This window comes from Gopherus evgoodei, chromosome 14 (genome assembly GCF_007399415.2).
Source record: "Gopherus evgoodei ecotype Sinaloan lineage chromosome 14, rGopEvg1_v1.p, whole genome shotgun sequence".
NCBI classification, from domain to species: Eukaryota; Metazoa; Chordata; order Testudines; family Testudinidae; genus Gopherus; species Gopherus evgoodei.
This window is the reverse complement of record NC_044335.1, coordinates 8,814,133-8,831,270: the sequence shown is the minus strand read 5'-3', so window position 1 is coordinate 8,831,270 and position 17,138 is coordinate 8,814,133. Positions and strand designations below refer to the sequence as shown.

General features: G+C 46.5%; 1 protein-coding gene across 1 annotated transcript; it reads right to left on the bottom strand.

Annotated features, from left to right (window-relative positions):
• Window positions 1-518: 518 nt before the first annotated feature.
• HRH3 (histamine receptor H3) lies at window positions 519-6,774 on the bottom strand. Its single transcript, XM_030533401.1, has 3 exons — window positions 5,874-6,774; window positions 3,272-3,438; window positions 519-1,925 (listed from the first exon to the last, which is right to left on the bottom strand). Exons 1-3 carry the CDS (start codon window positions 6,118-6,120, stop codon window positions 1,032-1,034), a joined length of 1,308 nt encoding a protein of 435 aa, XP_030389261.1. The 5' UTR covers window positions 6,121-6,774; the 3' UTR covers window positions 519-1,031.
• Between the last annotated feature and the right edge of the window lie 10,364 nt (window positions 6,775-17,138).

Here is a 17,138-nt window from a genome sequence, read left to right as displayed (position 1 = left end):
TGTGTAGTACACTGGCTAGGAGAAGAGAACCTCACACTGATGGCAAATATCTGGTTTGTAAATGGTTAAATCAGGGGTTCTCAAACTTTTTTTTCCTGCAGACCACTTGAAAATTGCTGAGGGTCTCGGCAGACCACTTCATGAGCTTTCCAAATGTTGTTTGTATCATTAGCTAACTATTGTAAAGTGCTTTGGATAAAAGCGCTATACAAAAAATAATAATAAACTTTTTTTGTTCTACAAATAAAAGCACACAACTCATATTTTCATATCAGTAGTTTAACCTTTCTAATGCAATGGATGTGCCCTCTCTCCTCTGCCACAGCAGACACAGAGCTGAGGCTGGGAAGGGGGGGGGGTGTCTCTCACTCTCTCCCCCACCACAGCAGCTACAGAGCTCCTCGGCAGCTGCAGCCCTGGTGCTGGGGAAAGTCACCTCTTTCTCTGGCCCCCACAGCCGTGCAATTCCCAAATTCCCCCATCCCCTCTTCTCACCCCACTGTCCCCTCCCACCTACCTTCTATTTCCCCCAAGGCCACCACCTCCCGTGCCTGCACAGCTCCACTAATTAGGCCCTTTATTCTCTCATGTGTGGCTGCCCAGGCATGCACCTTAGAGGGAACTATCGGCGGACCACCTGAACGGAGCTTGCGGATCACTGGTGGTCCATGGACCACAGTTTGAGAACCTCTGGGTTAAACTATATATTACTTACAGTGGGCAAGATTAGTTTTACATTTTGGGCTTCTTTTTTGTAATAAGTACCAATCCCATTTGGCTGGCTAGGTGGCAGTAGAGCTCTTCTGTGCATGTGTAGGGGAGTGAACACAGACATAAGTGCCATGGGATTAAACACACATCTGTCCTTTCAGCCCATTTTTGTCCCTACAGAGAGCATGAGAAGTTAATACTGAGCAGCCTTACTCCCCAAAAGTGCTATCATCACATTCTTCAAGGGAAATGAACTACTGTGGTTTTGCAAAATATGACAAAGCAATAAGACAGCTCCTCAGATACATGGACGGATTGACTCACTTCCAGCAGTGTTGGAGTGAATTGTGAGGTTGGATCTTTAGCTTCTTGGGGCACAGGAGTTTAATGAAAGCTCTTCTAAAACTGTAGTGGCAGAGGGGATACAGGACAGGGTTAACGGCAGAGTTGATCCACAGGAGCCAGAAGGAAGTCTCATACCAGTAATCAGGGATGCAGTGGCCATGGCAAGCAGCTCGGATGATCATGAGGAGGGTGTATGGTGCCCAGCAAAGCCCAAAAATGCTCACTATAACTGCCAGCGATTTTGCCACCTTCTTGTCTCTGGAGAGCCTGAAACGCTGTGTGATGCTCTGGGAGACCATCCTCATCCGTTTCTCTAAAGACATTGTAGATGCTGAGTGTTTATAGCTCCTCTTGTTGAAAGACTTTGATTTCCCACTATAGGCCCCAGAGCTCTTTGAGTCTGTCTGTGAGTCTTTCACACTCTGATTGGCATTGGCAGCTGCTTGTTGTGTTTCACATTTGGGAAGGTCTAGGGTTTCGGCTGCCTCTTTCTGGTCCCACTTACAGCATTTCAGGGAAAGCTTTCCTTCCTGGCTCATTTCCATCTCTTCCATGAACGACTGGCTCTGTACTTCATGGAAGATATCTAGGCGGATTTTGGTGCGTTTCTGAATGTTCAGGTAAATGCTTAAGTTGAAAAACAATACACTGATGAAGGGAGTGAAAAACTCTAGTGTGGAGGCCGTCATGAGAAAATACCAGTTGTAAAAAAATTCAGCATAGCATTCCCCATCAGGTATGATGCTCTGCCCTGTTACGTATTCCCAGCTGATAATTGCAGGTCCATAGAGCAGGAAAGCTAAGACCCATACCATTACCATCTTCAGCACTGCTTGCTTGGTATTACCTTGCTGAGCTCGGTATGTGACCTGGAGGGGAAAAATCTTTTCTTAGATATGACCAAATACATCAACTGGCTTAGACTGTAAAATTTCTGGCAAAGTTGCTATACAATATCTCTGCAGTGTAACAAATCCATGTGCTGGAGACAGCAGATCCAATCACTAGATAAATCACACTCCTACAGAGAAAAGCTAGGGCCTGGTCCTTCAACTCCAAATCATACTTGGCTCATGATTGGCTTAGAACAGTCCTGAACTGAGTCAGTACCTTTCAAAGAGATATTCACCTTTTATGTCAATGGATCATTCTTGATACATATCTCAGCCCAAATTTGATATCTGCTTTTTAACCCCATTTCATAGATGGGTAAAATGAGGCAGATAGAGATTGTTATTTGTCCAAGACCGCACCCTGAGTCAGTGGTAGAGCTGGGAATAGAATCCAGGGAATCTCAATGTCTAGTCCACTGCCCCAGCCACATGCCTATGGTCTCCCTGAATGCACTTTGAAATTGTTAGAGGGACCCACGCCAAACTCCTGTGTCCAACAAATGTGAGCTTTGTTGCAATTTGGCCCCAGATTGCTGAACTTCATGCATTGGGCCCCTCTGTAGATATTTTGTACTGTACTTGTCAAGAATCAGGGGGTAGCCGTGTTAGTTTGGATATGTAAAAAGCGACAAAGAGTCCTGTGGCTCCTTATAGACTAACAAATGTATTGGAGCATAAGCTTTTGTGGGTGAGTACCAATGACTTGACAGATGCATCTGACGAAGTGGATATTCACCCACGAAAGCTTATGCTCCAATACGTCTGTTAATCTATAAGGTGCCACAGGACTCTTTGTCGCTTTGTACTGTACTTGGAACCCTTCTAGCCTCTGAGTTGCTGTTCACCTCCTGGAAGGTGCTGAGCACCCTCAATCCCCATTGTACTAATTGTGCATCTAGGACACTTGGCACCTTGCAAGATTCCACTGCAACCTGTGAGCCAGTTCCTGAGTGAGACTGACTGTAACTCCCACTAAAATCAGTTTGTTTAATCTGGAAATAACCATTGCAAGTTGGTAATAAACTTGTTTACCCCACTTGAATTGACTGGCTGTCACTCAAACACCTTCACAGTCAGCGTTTGAGGGACAATTTGCTTCATGGGTTCTGAACCTTAAAGGATTTGATTGTTTAAAAAACCACACACCTGAAGTCAAGGTTTGCAAGTGAACTGTATGTTTCCCAGGAATTTTTCTTTCCCAGCACCAGACTAAAAGATTCATAATTTTTCAAGGAATCAAACAGCTTTTATTTAGCACAGATGATTCTGGACAATGAAGTGAGGGGGAAGGCTTTTCTCATCTCTGACATGTCAGTACTTACCGCTCTTGTCACAGAGAGGAATCTGTCATAGCTAATCAGTACAATGTTGAAGACTGAAGAGGTGCAGAGCAGATAATCAATTACCAGCCAGAGCTTGCAGAAGCTTTTCCCAAGGGCCCATCTTCCTGTCAGCACATAGGGCACATACAAGGGAATGCAAAAGGCACCTGCAATGAGAGGTGTTTATATTTGAAAGGGCTTCTGCACCATGTGCAGGTGCTTGAAAAAAGTCACTCATTCAAATGAATGCTGAGAATAACTGTTGGTGTATGTGATGTCATTTGCAAGTCTGCTCAGTGGCCTTGGGTGGCCATGTTGTGTATGGGCCAGCTTGTGGCTGGTGTTGCTTGGGTCACAGTTAGTGATTTCCCAGGGAGAGTTTCTTCAAAAGCTAATCTTGTGACACAGCAGCAGCAGCATAGGCTGGAAAGATAGAAAGGAGCCCGCTAGGTGAGAATTCTGGCCCATGAACATCTAGGCTGTGATTTTGAAAGAGGCCTAAGGGATTTGGGGCCTGGATTCTCAAAGACATTGGTGCCTAGCTCCCATTGATTTGAGTGGGAGATAGGCACCTAAGTACTTTTGAGGATCTGGGCTTTGGCTGCATGACTCCTATGAAAATTAATGGGAGTTGGGTGCCCAAATGCCTCAGAAAAGCTTGAAATCCTGAGTTTTAAAGGAAAGTTGTAAAGCAAGGCAACAATTTGGGTTTTTACCTATTACTGCCTCATGGCGATGCATAAAGAGAGACTCCTAGTTCTTCCTTTAAAAATCAAAGCTTCCTTGGCTTGTATTTTGACCTGAGCTCCTCTTTGCTGGAGGACCCAGGTCAGTTCTTTTGGAGGGGCTCAACAGTGCTCTCATCTGAAGGCCTGATCCTACAAAAGCTTACACAGGTGAATTTTCATGGGTGGCTAGTTGAGTTCAGTGCATGTGCATTTGCAGAACTAGGTACTCGGGTTGCAACTTGAGCTTCTGTTTTCTCTGCTCCCTAAATGAAGAGGAGGAGAAGATGAGTACCCTCTCCCTGCAACTGGCACATAAGGAAAGCTGAATCTCAACTTTCTGCCTTATCACAGTTAACATACCCAACCCCTGCAATGATTTTGCCCAAATTCTCCAGCAACATGCCGGAAGTGAGGGCTTGATAGTTCTGTCAAAATACAAATCGATGTTGAAAACAATCACTGAGCTCATCTGTGTATCAAAGCAGCAAGAAAAGACTGAATCAAGGTTTTTCTGGGCTTTGCAGCTTAGCTCTAAACCAGGGGACGTTCAGAGGCACTACCTAATTTGTCTAACATTCTGAACCACATAGAAGCACAGTTCAGTAACTCTGGCTTCCTAGTTTTGCATATGATACATTAATAATATCCTTGCTTATCAGTGTGACTATGACAGAAGAAAACTGTTCTTGTGTCTCTGAAGTGTAAGTCTGAAGGGCGGTGGGCGGCGGGCTGGCTGTGTGTGTCTAGAAGCTAAAGCAATCTCTCGGTTTGATGGACTATAATCCTTCTGGGGTGTTGGGACCATTATCCATTCTGAGCTAAACTTCAATAAAGAAATCCACACCGTTCCTCCTACTTAACCCCCCTCCCACGAAGATGCGTGTCGCAGCTACTAATCTTTGGCTCATGGGATCGGTCAAGGCTGCATTCAGAGCCCATCTGAACTCAGCCCTTTGCTTTCAGCCTCACAAAGCCGGGCTCTGTGACTTAGCAAGAGGAATGGGCCGGTGCTGCTTCTCCTTTACTGAGGCATGCAACTTGTTCTCCAAACATCTGGCTAGCTACAAGTCTTGCGCGGTTACCCCCACTGCACATGCATCACCACTAAATAACCCCTTGCAAGACTAAAACAAAACAAAAAAAGTGCTCAGTTCCTGTAGTGCTCATTTTACTGTCCACCCCCCCTCCCCCCGACGTAACTAACAGACCAAATCTCCTTGGGCTCTGGTTTTCCTTTTAACAATGCACATCTCTCCGAATAGCAGGCCCTTGTGGCCAGCTCAGATCAGTGTTGCCATGTTAACTGGGTATCACCAAACGTGTAAATAACTGGACTTCAACCGCATCTTCTTTCCAGAACAGGCTGCAGAGGGAAGTGCGTGTGCCCTGTAAAAGGTGCCTGCTTAGCTAGCGGGGTGCACAGCCGTATCCAGAGTACGTTGTGGAAAGAAGCTGCGGTGATAGATAGTTTCCAGCTGAAGTCCAGTACTTAGAAAGGGGAAATAACCCATGTTTTATACTGCCCCCATTATTACAGTGACATTTGTTTTGTTGTTTGAAACCAGTTAGCTGTGGGTGACAACCCTTTGCAAGGGAACAGCAGGCGCTCACGCATTTGCAAAGCTTGCCTGGAAGACCATTTTTACCTGAGCCACGGGGAAATGGCTTGACCAAGTCCCCTATTTCTCTCTGGAGTGGCTGATAACGCAGCCCCTAAAATAAAGCCCAGCTACTGGGATCTTTGCCGCTACCTTTTAAACACACACAACTTTCAGCCCGGCGTGGAAATCTGTGTCCGACTTGCTGTTCCTGGGTGTGCTGGCCCCGGGAACCCCAAGCTGGGTGGGAAAAGTGAAACCGATGTGGTACTTTACCTACTAGGAAATCTGAGATGGCCAGGTTGAGGAGGAAGTAATTGTTCTGGGTCCGCAGGCTGGAGTCCACTACGAAAGCCAGCAGGACCAGCGCGTTCCCAGCCACGGTGGCCACGATCAGCAGAGCCATGAGCACGGCCAGCGAGATGGTCCACGTGGCCCCGAACCTGCCCAGCAGCTGGTCCCCGGCTCCTTTGCCTTCGGCCGCCGAGGCGTTGAGGGGCCAGTCTTGCAGGCTGCTGTCCATTTCAGCACCACGCCGCTCAGCGACTCAGGCGGCAGCACCGGTCCGCACCATGCCGGCGGCAGCAGGGGCTGATCCAGCTTGCCAGCGGGGCCCGATTCTTGGGCAGAGTTACACGCAGCCCCATAGGCAGCGGCGGCTGCCTTGGTCCCCGCTGTCTCTGGAGCCCCTGAGAGGCATCGGCCAGATGGAACAAAGCGCTTCTGCCCGCAGCGCTCCGCTTGCAGGGGCGGGGAAGGAGCAAAGGGGGCTCACCCCCGAGGGGTTAGTACTCGAGCTCTCTCCGCGCCTACTGCACCGGGTGGGCTCGGTGCCCGCCGCTCCCCTGAGTGGCTTCGTGATGCTCTGACCAGCCTAAATCCGTGCGCTCCCGCTGGCTGCCGGGTCCCGAAGCGCGGTGTGGTTGGAGGACCAGGCGGTGGGAGGCAGGAATCACACCGCCGCCACTCTGGGTTAGCCAAGCGCAGCTCCTAGTGTAAACGCTCCGCTGCTTCTGCAGAGCTGAGGACCCAGCGGGAGGCCGCGCGGTCATTGGCTGGAGTGTTCAGCCTCTCCGGCCAGCTGTTTCCCCCCCTTTCCGACTCCATGTCCCTGGCCCTGAGAGCTCCCCGCCAGGAGACAACGCGGAGAGCTTGGCTTCTGTGCGCGGAGGAGACAACTGGCCCCATTTTCATGAGGAAGGAACAGATCCAGGCTTAGAAATAATTCACTAAGAATTTGGAGGATCAGTGACACTGGACATTCTACCTGATCCTTCCCACTCACCGTGGGTGAAGTTGCGGCGGGATCCATAGGGTCCCACACTGAAAATATCGGGAATCCAGCAAACAGTAGGAGACAGGTACCTGCCAGGGTGTAGTAAACCCCAGGGCTTTAATGGGATCCTCCGTATACAATATGCATAGGAATTACTGTACCAGATCAGACCTATGGTCCCTCCAGTACAGTGTCCTTTTTCTGACAGTGGCTATCATCTGTTTCAAAGGAAGGTGCAAGAAGGCTGGACAATTATGGAATAACTTGCCCCTCTCAGTTAGTGGCTCTCTAAAGCCCCGAAGCAGGAGGGTTTATAACCCTTCCAATGTTTTAATCCAATCAAATGTGGATGTCCACAATAGCCACAGAAAGATCCCATATCGTTTTGAATCTCACCATGCTCTTGGCCACAATGACATGTAGTGTCAATGAGAACCACCCGTCCTGGTTCTTCTCTTATAGGTATAAATTAGGAGTAACTCCTCTGGAAGTAGTAGAATTGGCCACTAAAGCACTACCCATTTAGCAGGAGAGAAAAACATGTGAGATTCCTGTGATACTGGATGCTCTGTTGCTGGCTAGTCTCAATCTTTCTAAAACCAAGTTTGGAACATTCTTAGAAGGTCAGTTTTCATTAGAAAGAGACAAGCTTAATGCTTCATCATTCCTCCAAGTTACACTTTTCACTTTATAATAAGAATAATCTTTACTCTGCTAGTGTCTACTATATGGTATCTTCATCATAGAAGAATCACCAAGTACAGTAAAACCTATTTGCAGAGGACCTGATCCAGTTCCCATTAGGAGTCTTTCCACTGACATTTACTTCAGTGGGGAATTGGATTGGGCCCACTAAAATGCAGCCACCTCTGGGGGAGAGGATGCCAGCCAGAGAGGCAACTAATATGCTGCAGCAGAGGCAGGAAATGATTGGCTGAGGGCCCTGCACAAATGCTTAGTCTCTAGAAAAATTCTTAACTATGAAATATTATGTAAATTGTTAGAGAATAGCAGTGAAGGACCAAGACTAGAAAACATCATGAATCCTAAAACATGCATGATACTAATGCTGTAGGAGACTTGTGGAATTCTCATAACTCAAAAACATATTTTCACATAGTGATGTGTAACTATCTGGCAGAGTTCACCTGGGAACCCACACCACCACCTTATTAGCCGTGGTCGATCTTGCTCGGAAAGGACTAAGAGGATTCTGCTGACACTGTGACTCATTGCTTTGCCTGGATATAATGAAGGTGGAAGTAGCTCTCTGAAGAAAGCAGATCAAGGGTGTGGGCTGAGCAATCTTGAGGGAGGAACCCTTTGGATCAGTCAAACCTAGAAAGAAGGCTCAAGCTGATCTTAATGGCCCCAGTCCAGCACAAAACTTAATTATGTGTTTTATTTTAACATTACTGGGACTATGTGTATGCTTAAATTCTTTGTTGGGTCACAGTTTATGTTACAGGATTATTTTCTGCATTTAAAAAACACACTGAAGGATAAACTTTGGACTTTGCATACTATGTGGATTGTATTTGAAGAACAGATTGGGAAAGGCAGCTCAAGGATATTATATAAAACATCTTCAATGTTCATGAGTGAACAAAATGTTCTGCTGCTGTTTCTTCCTGGGGTCTGCAGTAGTGAGAGAAGCTTCCCCATATGTATAGGAAGTAATGATTCAACTCAGTACCACAAAGCCTGAGAACAGAAGGGTTCTGCCCAGTCATTTCACAGACCTGTCAGAGGATGTCACTGTGTGCTTGTCACCACCAGCACAAGGAACTGAATAAGATTAAAAGCAAAGTGGGAAAAATACAGAGAAAATGCACCATATGTGAGATAAAAATATTGCTACCTGAAATAGTCCGGGACCGCAGATGAAGGTGGCTATTTGTGCATTAGTTAGACTCCAAATAACTTCATGCATGACTACAGGGAAGCTATAAGGAGACCAGATTTAAAGATAAGTTTGATTGAATATCAGTATGTTCCAATAGATCTGCTGCTATATTTAGAACAGGTGATCCCCTTTTCAATACTGGGTGTTATATTGGCACTAATGTGAGTGGATCTTCAGATTCCTGTGAGCGTTTAATCATAAACTGTTTAATGAACAAACAGGCCAGCTTCACTTTGCTGCCATTTGAGGAGGCCATATTATTTGTCACTTGTAGATATTCAGGCAGCCACTGGGTATTCATGAAAATGTTTACGATCTCCTAATGATTCTGGGTCTGTGAATGCATTATTAATGATCTGTTATTAGTTATTCACTATTGACCATTCATCACTTGTTGTTCTCCTGCTCACAAAGTTTCCATCATCCAATCAGGAAACAGAAACAGTACTGGCTGATTAAGGTATTTTAAGATGGTTGCAAACAATCTGGATTGAAATATGGCCTAAATTCTTAATGACTATGGCTAACCCTGACTAATTCTCCCTGCAGTATTAATTACATGACAGTTAACATAGTAAAGCAGACTATCAGTATAGTTGAGTATCTTGCTCTAGCAATGACCTCTATCTCCTACTTCAGAGAATAGGCAAGAAATGCCTAAAAATGTGCTTGGGACAACTGTGCAATATCTTGGCAGTAGGAAAAAAATTCCCTCCTGCCCCCGCAGGTGATCAGATTAAACCCTGAAGCATGAGGGTTAATAGAACTTCTAGCTTTCTGACCTACCTGCGCATCTAGTGCATATCATAGACATGTACATATAAGGTGAAATTCAGCACTGTTCAGAAGGTTCATACTAGTCCTATGCATGATTTAAGTGCCACTTAGGCCTTTGGGGCTTATATACCACTCAAGTCCCAAGGGTCCAAAATGGGATTTAAGGGATGCATAGGGCCTTCCTTGTGTGGGCCTTCTGCACAGTGGTACATTTCACCAATAAATATTTAACCTCTTTAAATAAATTTTCCCTAGGTGATGAGTTCCACAGGTTGAAGAATTATTTTATACTTCTATCCATTTTGAATTTGCTACCCTGTCAGATGGACATGAGCCCTAACTCAGATAGCAACTCTCCTGAGCTCAGTTCTCATTCTGGATATAAGCTTTGCAGCTGGCACCTATTTTTGAAGAGGGTGCAAATGTAATGTGTGTGCCCTTTAAGACCACTTTACACTAAAAGTGCAGTGTAGACAAGCCCCTAAGCCCTGTTACACTTGAAAGTTATTTTGGATTAAGGTAGGGTATGAACTTAAAGTGCTGGAATTCTGAAATAAGAAGGTCCATCTAGGGAGCTATTAAGGAATAGCTACTGCAGTTAATTTACTCATGTAGACAAGCCCTTAGTATAAATGAGAAACGGCTTCCAAGCTTCCCTGATTTTTAGGGAAGTTAAACATTGAATGTATCAACTGGCCCTAACCTTTGGGGTTGGTGGTTGGGAACCTGTAGTCATGCCCTCACACATGGCACTCTCATAGTTTTGCACGTAGCTTATTGACATCAGCCTGTCTGTTTCCATTGTTTTCTGTATTCATTCCTACATCCTGCAGGGACTCATTTTTAGTTGCCTTTGACATGCTTCCTTTGCTCAGCATCAATCATGTTCATGGTCTCTGCTGTGACTTGCACACGGACTTATGTGCTGGGCATGGCAGGCACTGCAATTGCTCTTGTGCTTAACACAATTCTCATTCAGATAAAAAAGTGACTGACTGATTATCCTCTGAGGCACTGTTGATTATCCATCCTGCTTATCCAGCCTTCCTGGTGGAAATCTCTTCTCCCCTCCAGGGTTGATTCTTTAATAGTGCTTCTTATTCTTCCTGTTTCCAGTGTTTAGCATCTTGGATTCCCATTTAATCCCCAGTTTTCTGCTGAGTCTTCTAGATAATATTTTTATTTGGCCTAAAACCCACAAAAGCTTATGCCCAAATAAATTTGTTAGTCTCTAAGGTGCCACAAGGACTCCTCGTTGTTTTTGCTGATACAGACTAACATGGCTACGACTCTGAAACCTAGATAATATTGTTGTCATTTGAGGAAGCCATTCAGGTTACAGGCTCTATGCATTCATGCATACCAGGTTTCTGAGCCCACCATACATGCCTCTATTGCATCTCAGTGCTGTTTGTTATCTCCTTCATTTGTTTGCAATTCATGAAGACTTCTGACAGATGTTTACCAGTGCCAGGATGTCAGATGCACAGATGGGTTCATGCTGTGAAACCTGTCTGCAGAATCTCAATAGCCCAAATTAAGGGACAAACACCTGAGATTTTGTTAGGTTCTTAAAAAGATAGGGACCATCTAAGAAATTTAGATTCAGGGTTTTGGGCTGTGATCATCTTTAGGATCCAATAAAATATTCTTGTGATATTCATTGGCTTCAAGTGGAATTTCTATCATATCATATTTATACAATCTACGTAGACTTTATTCATTGAAAGACCCTTTTTCCTTCTGAGGAATAGATAAGAGACTGCTCCTAAAGTCCAGACAGCATCATATTTGCCCTGAGATATCTATTATGCACAATAATCATAGAGCTGAAAGGCATCTCTTGTTATCTTGACAGCTCAAGTATTGTTGTTTAAATGGACAGCTTCTCCTACAATAAGATAGCCCTGCTTTGATCACTAAAACCACTTCTGATTTCATCTTAGGGCTGGTCCACACTACAGGGGGAAATTGATCTTAGATACGCAACTTCAGCTACGTGAATAACGTAGCTGAAGTCGAATATCTAAGATCGGATTACTCACCCATCCTCACCGCATGGAATCGATGTTCGCGGCTCTCCCTGTCGATTCCGCAACTCCGTTGGGGTTGATGGAGTTCCGGAATCGATATAAGCGCGCTCGGGGATCGATATATCACATCTAGATGAGACGCGATATATCGATCCCCGAGCAATGATTTTAACCCGCCAATACGGCGGGTAGTCTGGACGTAGCTTTAGTATGCATATTCTCCAGGCAGCTTTTCTTAAAGAATGTGTGAGCTGAAACCTCTCACACTCACATACCCATCACAACCCAAACAATTAGAAATGGGTCTAAACCAAAATTCTAGATCCAAACTTTGCAGTGTGGGGAAGTAATGGAACTGGATCAGGACTTTGCAGCTTAACTTCATCACTGTATTTTATTCCATTTTCGGAGGGCTTGTCCACACTTAAAAGTGCTTATTCTGTTATAGCTTATTCTAATTAGGCAATCAAAATAAGCTCTGTGGGTATAAGGCACCTTTATACCAATATAACTGCATCCACATTAAGACTTTTACTGGCATAATGGTGTCAGGAAAAATCACACCCCTAGCCAACATAGTTATATCAGTAAAACTGTAGATGAGTGTAATGTAGTCCAGCCTCTAGTGATGGTGTCTTTTCCCCCTTCATGAATAAATAAATAGGAGAGACCTTCAAACAGAGATTGAAACTCCTCCTACTCCTGAAGTAATGGAACCCAGAGCAGTAAATAAACTGAATAAGGCTCTAAAAAAGGCAGCTGCTCCAAATTAGCACAGGTAAAAGTAAAGCAGTTCTCTCTGAACAGCTTTCAGCGTTCCTTTCGTTAGTGAGTTCACACATTGGCTTGTTGATTTATTAAGCAGGTGAAAGCGGGCTTGAAGCAAATAAGGGGCATGATGTTGACTTCATTTGAGCACTGCCTGCCACTCTAAATTCATCTGTTGTTAAATGTTCATAGAACTAAGCTTTGTTGCCGGTTTAAAAACGGTTTCCAGTTTCTGGTGTTTGGCTTGTTACGAACAAGCATGGGATCACAGCCAATCAAACTCAATATCTGGCAGTTGTGAGTAGCCAATACCAAAACTATGGGACACATTTTAATGAGTGAATGTGTGCCCCAGTTCAGAGTGGGAGAAACTTGTTGCCATTATTTAAAGTTGAGCAGTCCTCTAGAAAATGCACGGTGAAGGCAGTGACCGTTATAATAACCAGTGGAAACCCTCTCTCTGCCATAGACACAGATGGCCAAAGAGGTAGGGAAAATGCAGTAGTTTGGCTGTGTGGGAGGAGGATCTCAGAAGTCTTTGCTGGGAGGGCAACGCTCTTGTCTGCTACAGAGCTGGGCTCCATGGGAGGAGTCACGCACCCTAGCAACAGAGCCATCGGGTGATGGGAAAGGAGTAGGGTGTGGACAGTGGATCTGTGACTAAGGGCTTGTCTACACTACAGAGTTGCAGTGCTGGTGAGGGGGTTACAGCGCTGCAACTTAGGATGTGTACACACCTGCATGGCACTACCAGCGCTGCAACTCCCTGTTTGCAGCGCTGGCCGTACACCCGGTCGAGCCTCGGGTGTAGAGGATCCAGCGCTGGATCACCAGCGCTGGTCATCAGGTGTAGACACTCACCAGCGTTTTTGTTGACCTCCGTGGCATAAGCAGGTATCCCAGCATACCTGAAGAAGCCTCTCTGGTAATCAAGCAAACTCCATTGCCCTGTGCTCACCTGACCCCTCCTTTAAATGCCCCAGGAATTTTAAAAATCCCCTTCCTGTTTGCTCAGCCAGGTGTGGAGTGCAATTAATCTATCAATCACTCAGCGACCATGCCTCCACGCACCAAATGAGCCCCAGCATGGACCAATGCAGAGCTGCAGGACCTCATTAGTGTTTGGGGAGAGGAGGCTGTGCAAACACAGCTGCGCTCCAGAAGGAGAAATTATGATACGTATGGGCAGATATCGCAGTCCTTGATGAGAAGGGGCCATGAATGGGATGCCTTGCAGTGCAGGGTAAAAATTAAAGAGCTGAGGAGTGCGTACTGCAAAGCCCATGAGGGAAATCGCCGCTCAGGAGCTGCCCCCACAACCTGCCGGTTTTACAAGGAGCTGGATGCCATACTTGGGTGTGACCCCACTGCAAATCCTAGGAGCACGATGGAGAGTTCAGAGCAGGGAGAAGTGGGGGATGTTGTAGAGGACGGAGACAGTGAGGCTACTGGCGTGGAGGGAGACACCCCGGAGTCCCAGGACACATGCAGCCAGGAGCTCTTCTCAAGCCCGGAGGAGGCTAGCCAGTCGCAGCAGCTGGAAGCTGATGTTGAGGAGGAAGCTGAGGATCGTGCTCATGGTAAGTAGTGTGCTCCCGTGTTTCCCACCCCCCCCAGCACGTAGGCAGCCCCGCGGTGTGCTCAGATGTTCCCCGTCCCCCACTCCAAGCAGGCATCCTGCCCCGCGGTGTGCTCTAGTGTTCCCCACCCACCTTCCGAGCAGGCATCCAGCACCGTGTTTCCCCCCCCGGTCAATTCCCACTCCCAAGGGGAAATCGGGGCAAAACCACTCACCCCATTGCTCGCCATGACTTAGCTTGCCTGCCCTCCCTGTGTTATGTGAGATATGTGAGAAGGATGCTACCAAAAGTCTAAAAAGTCCTTCAAACTGTGATAATAAACAATGATGCCTCTGTGTATTACATGGTTCTATCTCTCTGTTTTCTAGGGACCTTGACTACTGCAGCCGTATCACCGGCCTCACGTAGGTTGCAGAACTTGAGACGGAATCCTAGGAAATCAAAAGAGGAATTGATCAAGTCTGTAATGAGCCACTACAACAGAGAAAGTAGGAAGATAGAGGAATGGAGAGAGAAGACCTATGAATGGAGAAGCAGTGTACATGAGTGGAGAAAGACTGTACGTGAATGGAGAAAGAGTGTACATGAATGGAGGCAAACAGAAAGCAGGAGAAAGGAATTGTCTGCCAAAAAAACCACAAAGCAGATTATAAGCCTCCTGTCTCGCCAAACTGAGTCTTTCAAGTCTCTTGTAGCCATGCAGACAAATATGTACCGTGGTAACCCACAGCCCTCCCAAAGCCCTCTTTCTTGTTCCCCAGTATTTCCACAAAACAACTTTCTCCAGCAGTCAGTTCCGTATTATCCCCAGCTGCCCCCAACACCTATAAGATCACCTACCAGCCCTGATAACTATAATTCTTACCCTGTTCACTCCACCCCCATTATTCTGCAGCATAGTAATCCTGAAGTGCAGCAGACAGTGAATATTGATCAAAATAGGACATATTAAAACCTGTAAATGTACAGTCCACCACCCCTACCCCCTTGCCTGTTATGTACTGTATGTTGAATAAGGTTTTTTTTTTCTATTTCTTTCACTACGTTTTATTGTTGCTGGAAGTGGTAAATATTACACAGCAAGGTAAAGCAAAGCACATCAGATATTACTGTTGGCTCTCAGCATCAAATTGCTCCCTTACAGCATCCCTAATCCTTGAAGCCCTTTCCTGGGCCTCCCTATTAGCCCTGCTCTCTGGCTGAGCAAACTCATCCTCCAGGTGTCGAACCTCGGAGGTCCATTCCTCACTGAATCTTTCACCCTTCCCTTCACAAATATTATGGAGGGTGCAGCACGCGGATATAACAGCGATGATGCTGCTTTCCACCAAATCTAGCTTCCCATAAAGACAGCGCCAGCGAGCTTTCAAACGGACAAAAGCACACTCCACAATCATTCTGCACCGGCTCAGCCCGTAGTTGAACCGGTCCTTGCTCCTGTCAAGCTTCCCTGTATATGGTTTCATGAGCCGTGGCATTAAGGGGTAAGCGGGGTCTCCAAGGATCACAGTGGGCATTTCGACGTCCCCTACTGTGATCTTGCGGTCTGGGAAAAAAGTCCCGGCCCTCAGCCTCCTGAACAGGGCACTGTTCCGAAATATGCGTGCATCGTGCACCTTTCCAGGCCATCCTGAGTAAATGTCAGTGAAACGCCCACGGTGATCCACAAACGCTTGCAGAACCACGGAGAAATACCCCTTGCGATTAACATACTCTGATGCCAGGTGGGGTGGTGACAGAATAGGAATATGCGTCCCTTCTATTGCCCCTCCACAGTTAGGGAACCCCATTTCTGCAAAGCCATCTACAATGTCCTGCACGTTCCCAAGAGTCACGGTTCTTCTTAGCAGGGTGCGATTAAAGGCTGTGCAAACTTGCATCAGCACCATTCCAACGGTAGACTTTCCCACTCCAAACTGGTTCGCCACCGATCTGAAGCAGTCTGGAGTTGCCAGCTTCCAGATTGCAATAGCCACCAGCTTCTCCACAGGCAGGGCAGCTCTAAATCTCGTGTCCCTGCGCCGCAGGGTAGGGGCGAGCTCAGCACACAGTGCCATGAAAGTGACTTTTCTCATCCGAAAGTTCTGCAGCCACTGCTCGTCATCCCAGGATTGCAGGACGATTTGATCCCACCACTGAGTGCTGGTTTCCCGAGCCCAAACGCGCCAGTCCACGGAGCTGAGCACGTCTGTTACTGCCACAAGCAATTTACTGTCTTCACAGTGAGGCGATTCAATATCATCGTCTGACTTCTCACTCTCACTGTCGCTCTCACTGTCGCTCTCATTTTGCAGCTGAAGGAATAGCTCCACTGCCAAGCGCGATGTGCTGGCAACATTCATCAATAAGGTCGTCAGCTGCTCAGGATCCATTTATTAAAAAAAATCGCAGAAAAAGCGCTGTACAATCACAATGCTGCCACACTGCTCGGAATGTGTACCAAAGCACCACGGGACGTTGGAACAGGAAGCGGAAAGACAATCACACTTCCTTCCCCTTCCCACAAGCCACAGCGTCGAAATGGGATGAGGTGCTCTGTGGGATAGCCGCCCACAATGCACCACTCCCAACAGCGCTGCAGTGTGGCCACATTTAACACCACTTGCAGCGCTGGTTGCTGTAAGTGTGGCCACTCTGCAGCGCTGGCCCTATACAGCTGTACTAACACAGCTGTAACAACCAGCGCTGCAAAATTGTAGGTGTAGACATACCCTTAGTGGATCCACCAGCCAACCTGTCCCCTTCTGTGCAATAGGGCAGGGGAAGGGATGGTCCTGCTGGCTCAGTAGCTTTAGAGGCTATTGCAGCCCTGAGGCTGCAGTCGCAGTGTCTGTACACCTCTGCTGTAGCTCTGTAGCTTGGAGAAGGCAAGATTCTGACCTGCCCAGCAGAGCTCCCCTGTGTGTATAGCCTTGTTATTTGGGCTGTTCACAGGAAGTGGGATTTAGTCCAATAATAATAATTGCATTTATACAGTGAGCACCTGCTGATGTGCTTGGAGCCCTGAACAACATCCTGAAACCAATGTAATGTACACGAGAATCATCAAGGGGTGTTAGTGTTACTCATACTTTCAAAGGCCTGTAAAGATGTTCTTGAAGTCACTCCCCTTGATGAGTGTCTTCCCTTCCTCTAGCTACGAGTCTGACCCTGCAAATCCTTGCTCATTTGAAGAATCCCCTGCTGCTGTGGCACTACTCA

Excerpts from the sequence above, each read along its gene's own strand:
- HRH3 (XM_030533401.1), bottom strand. The coding sequence starts at position 6,120 with ATGGACAGCAGCCTGCAAGACTGGCCCCTCAACGCCTCGGCGGCCGAA. Across the intron at positions 3,439-5,873 it reads CATCTCAGATTTCCTAGTAG|GTGCCTTTTGCATTCCCTTG; the intron begins GTAAAGTACCAC and ends CTCTCATTGCAG. Across the intron at positions 1,926-3,271 it reads TCCTCTCTGTGACAAGAGCG|GTCACATACCGAGCTCAGCA; the intron begins GTAAGTACTGAC and ends TTTCCCCTCCAG.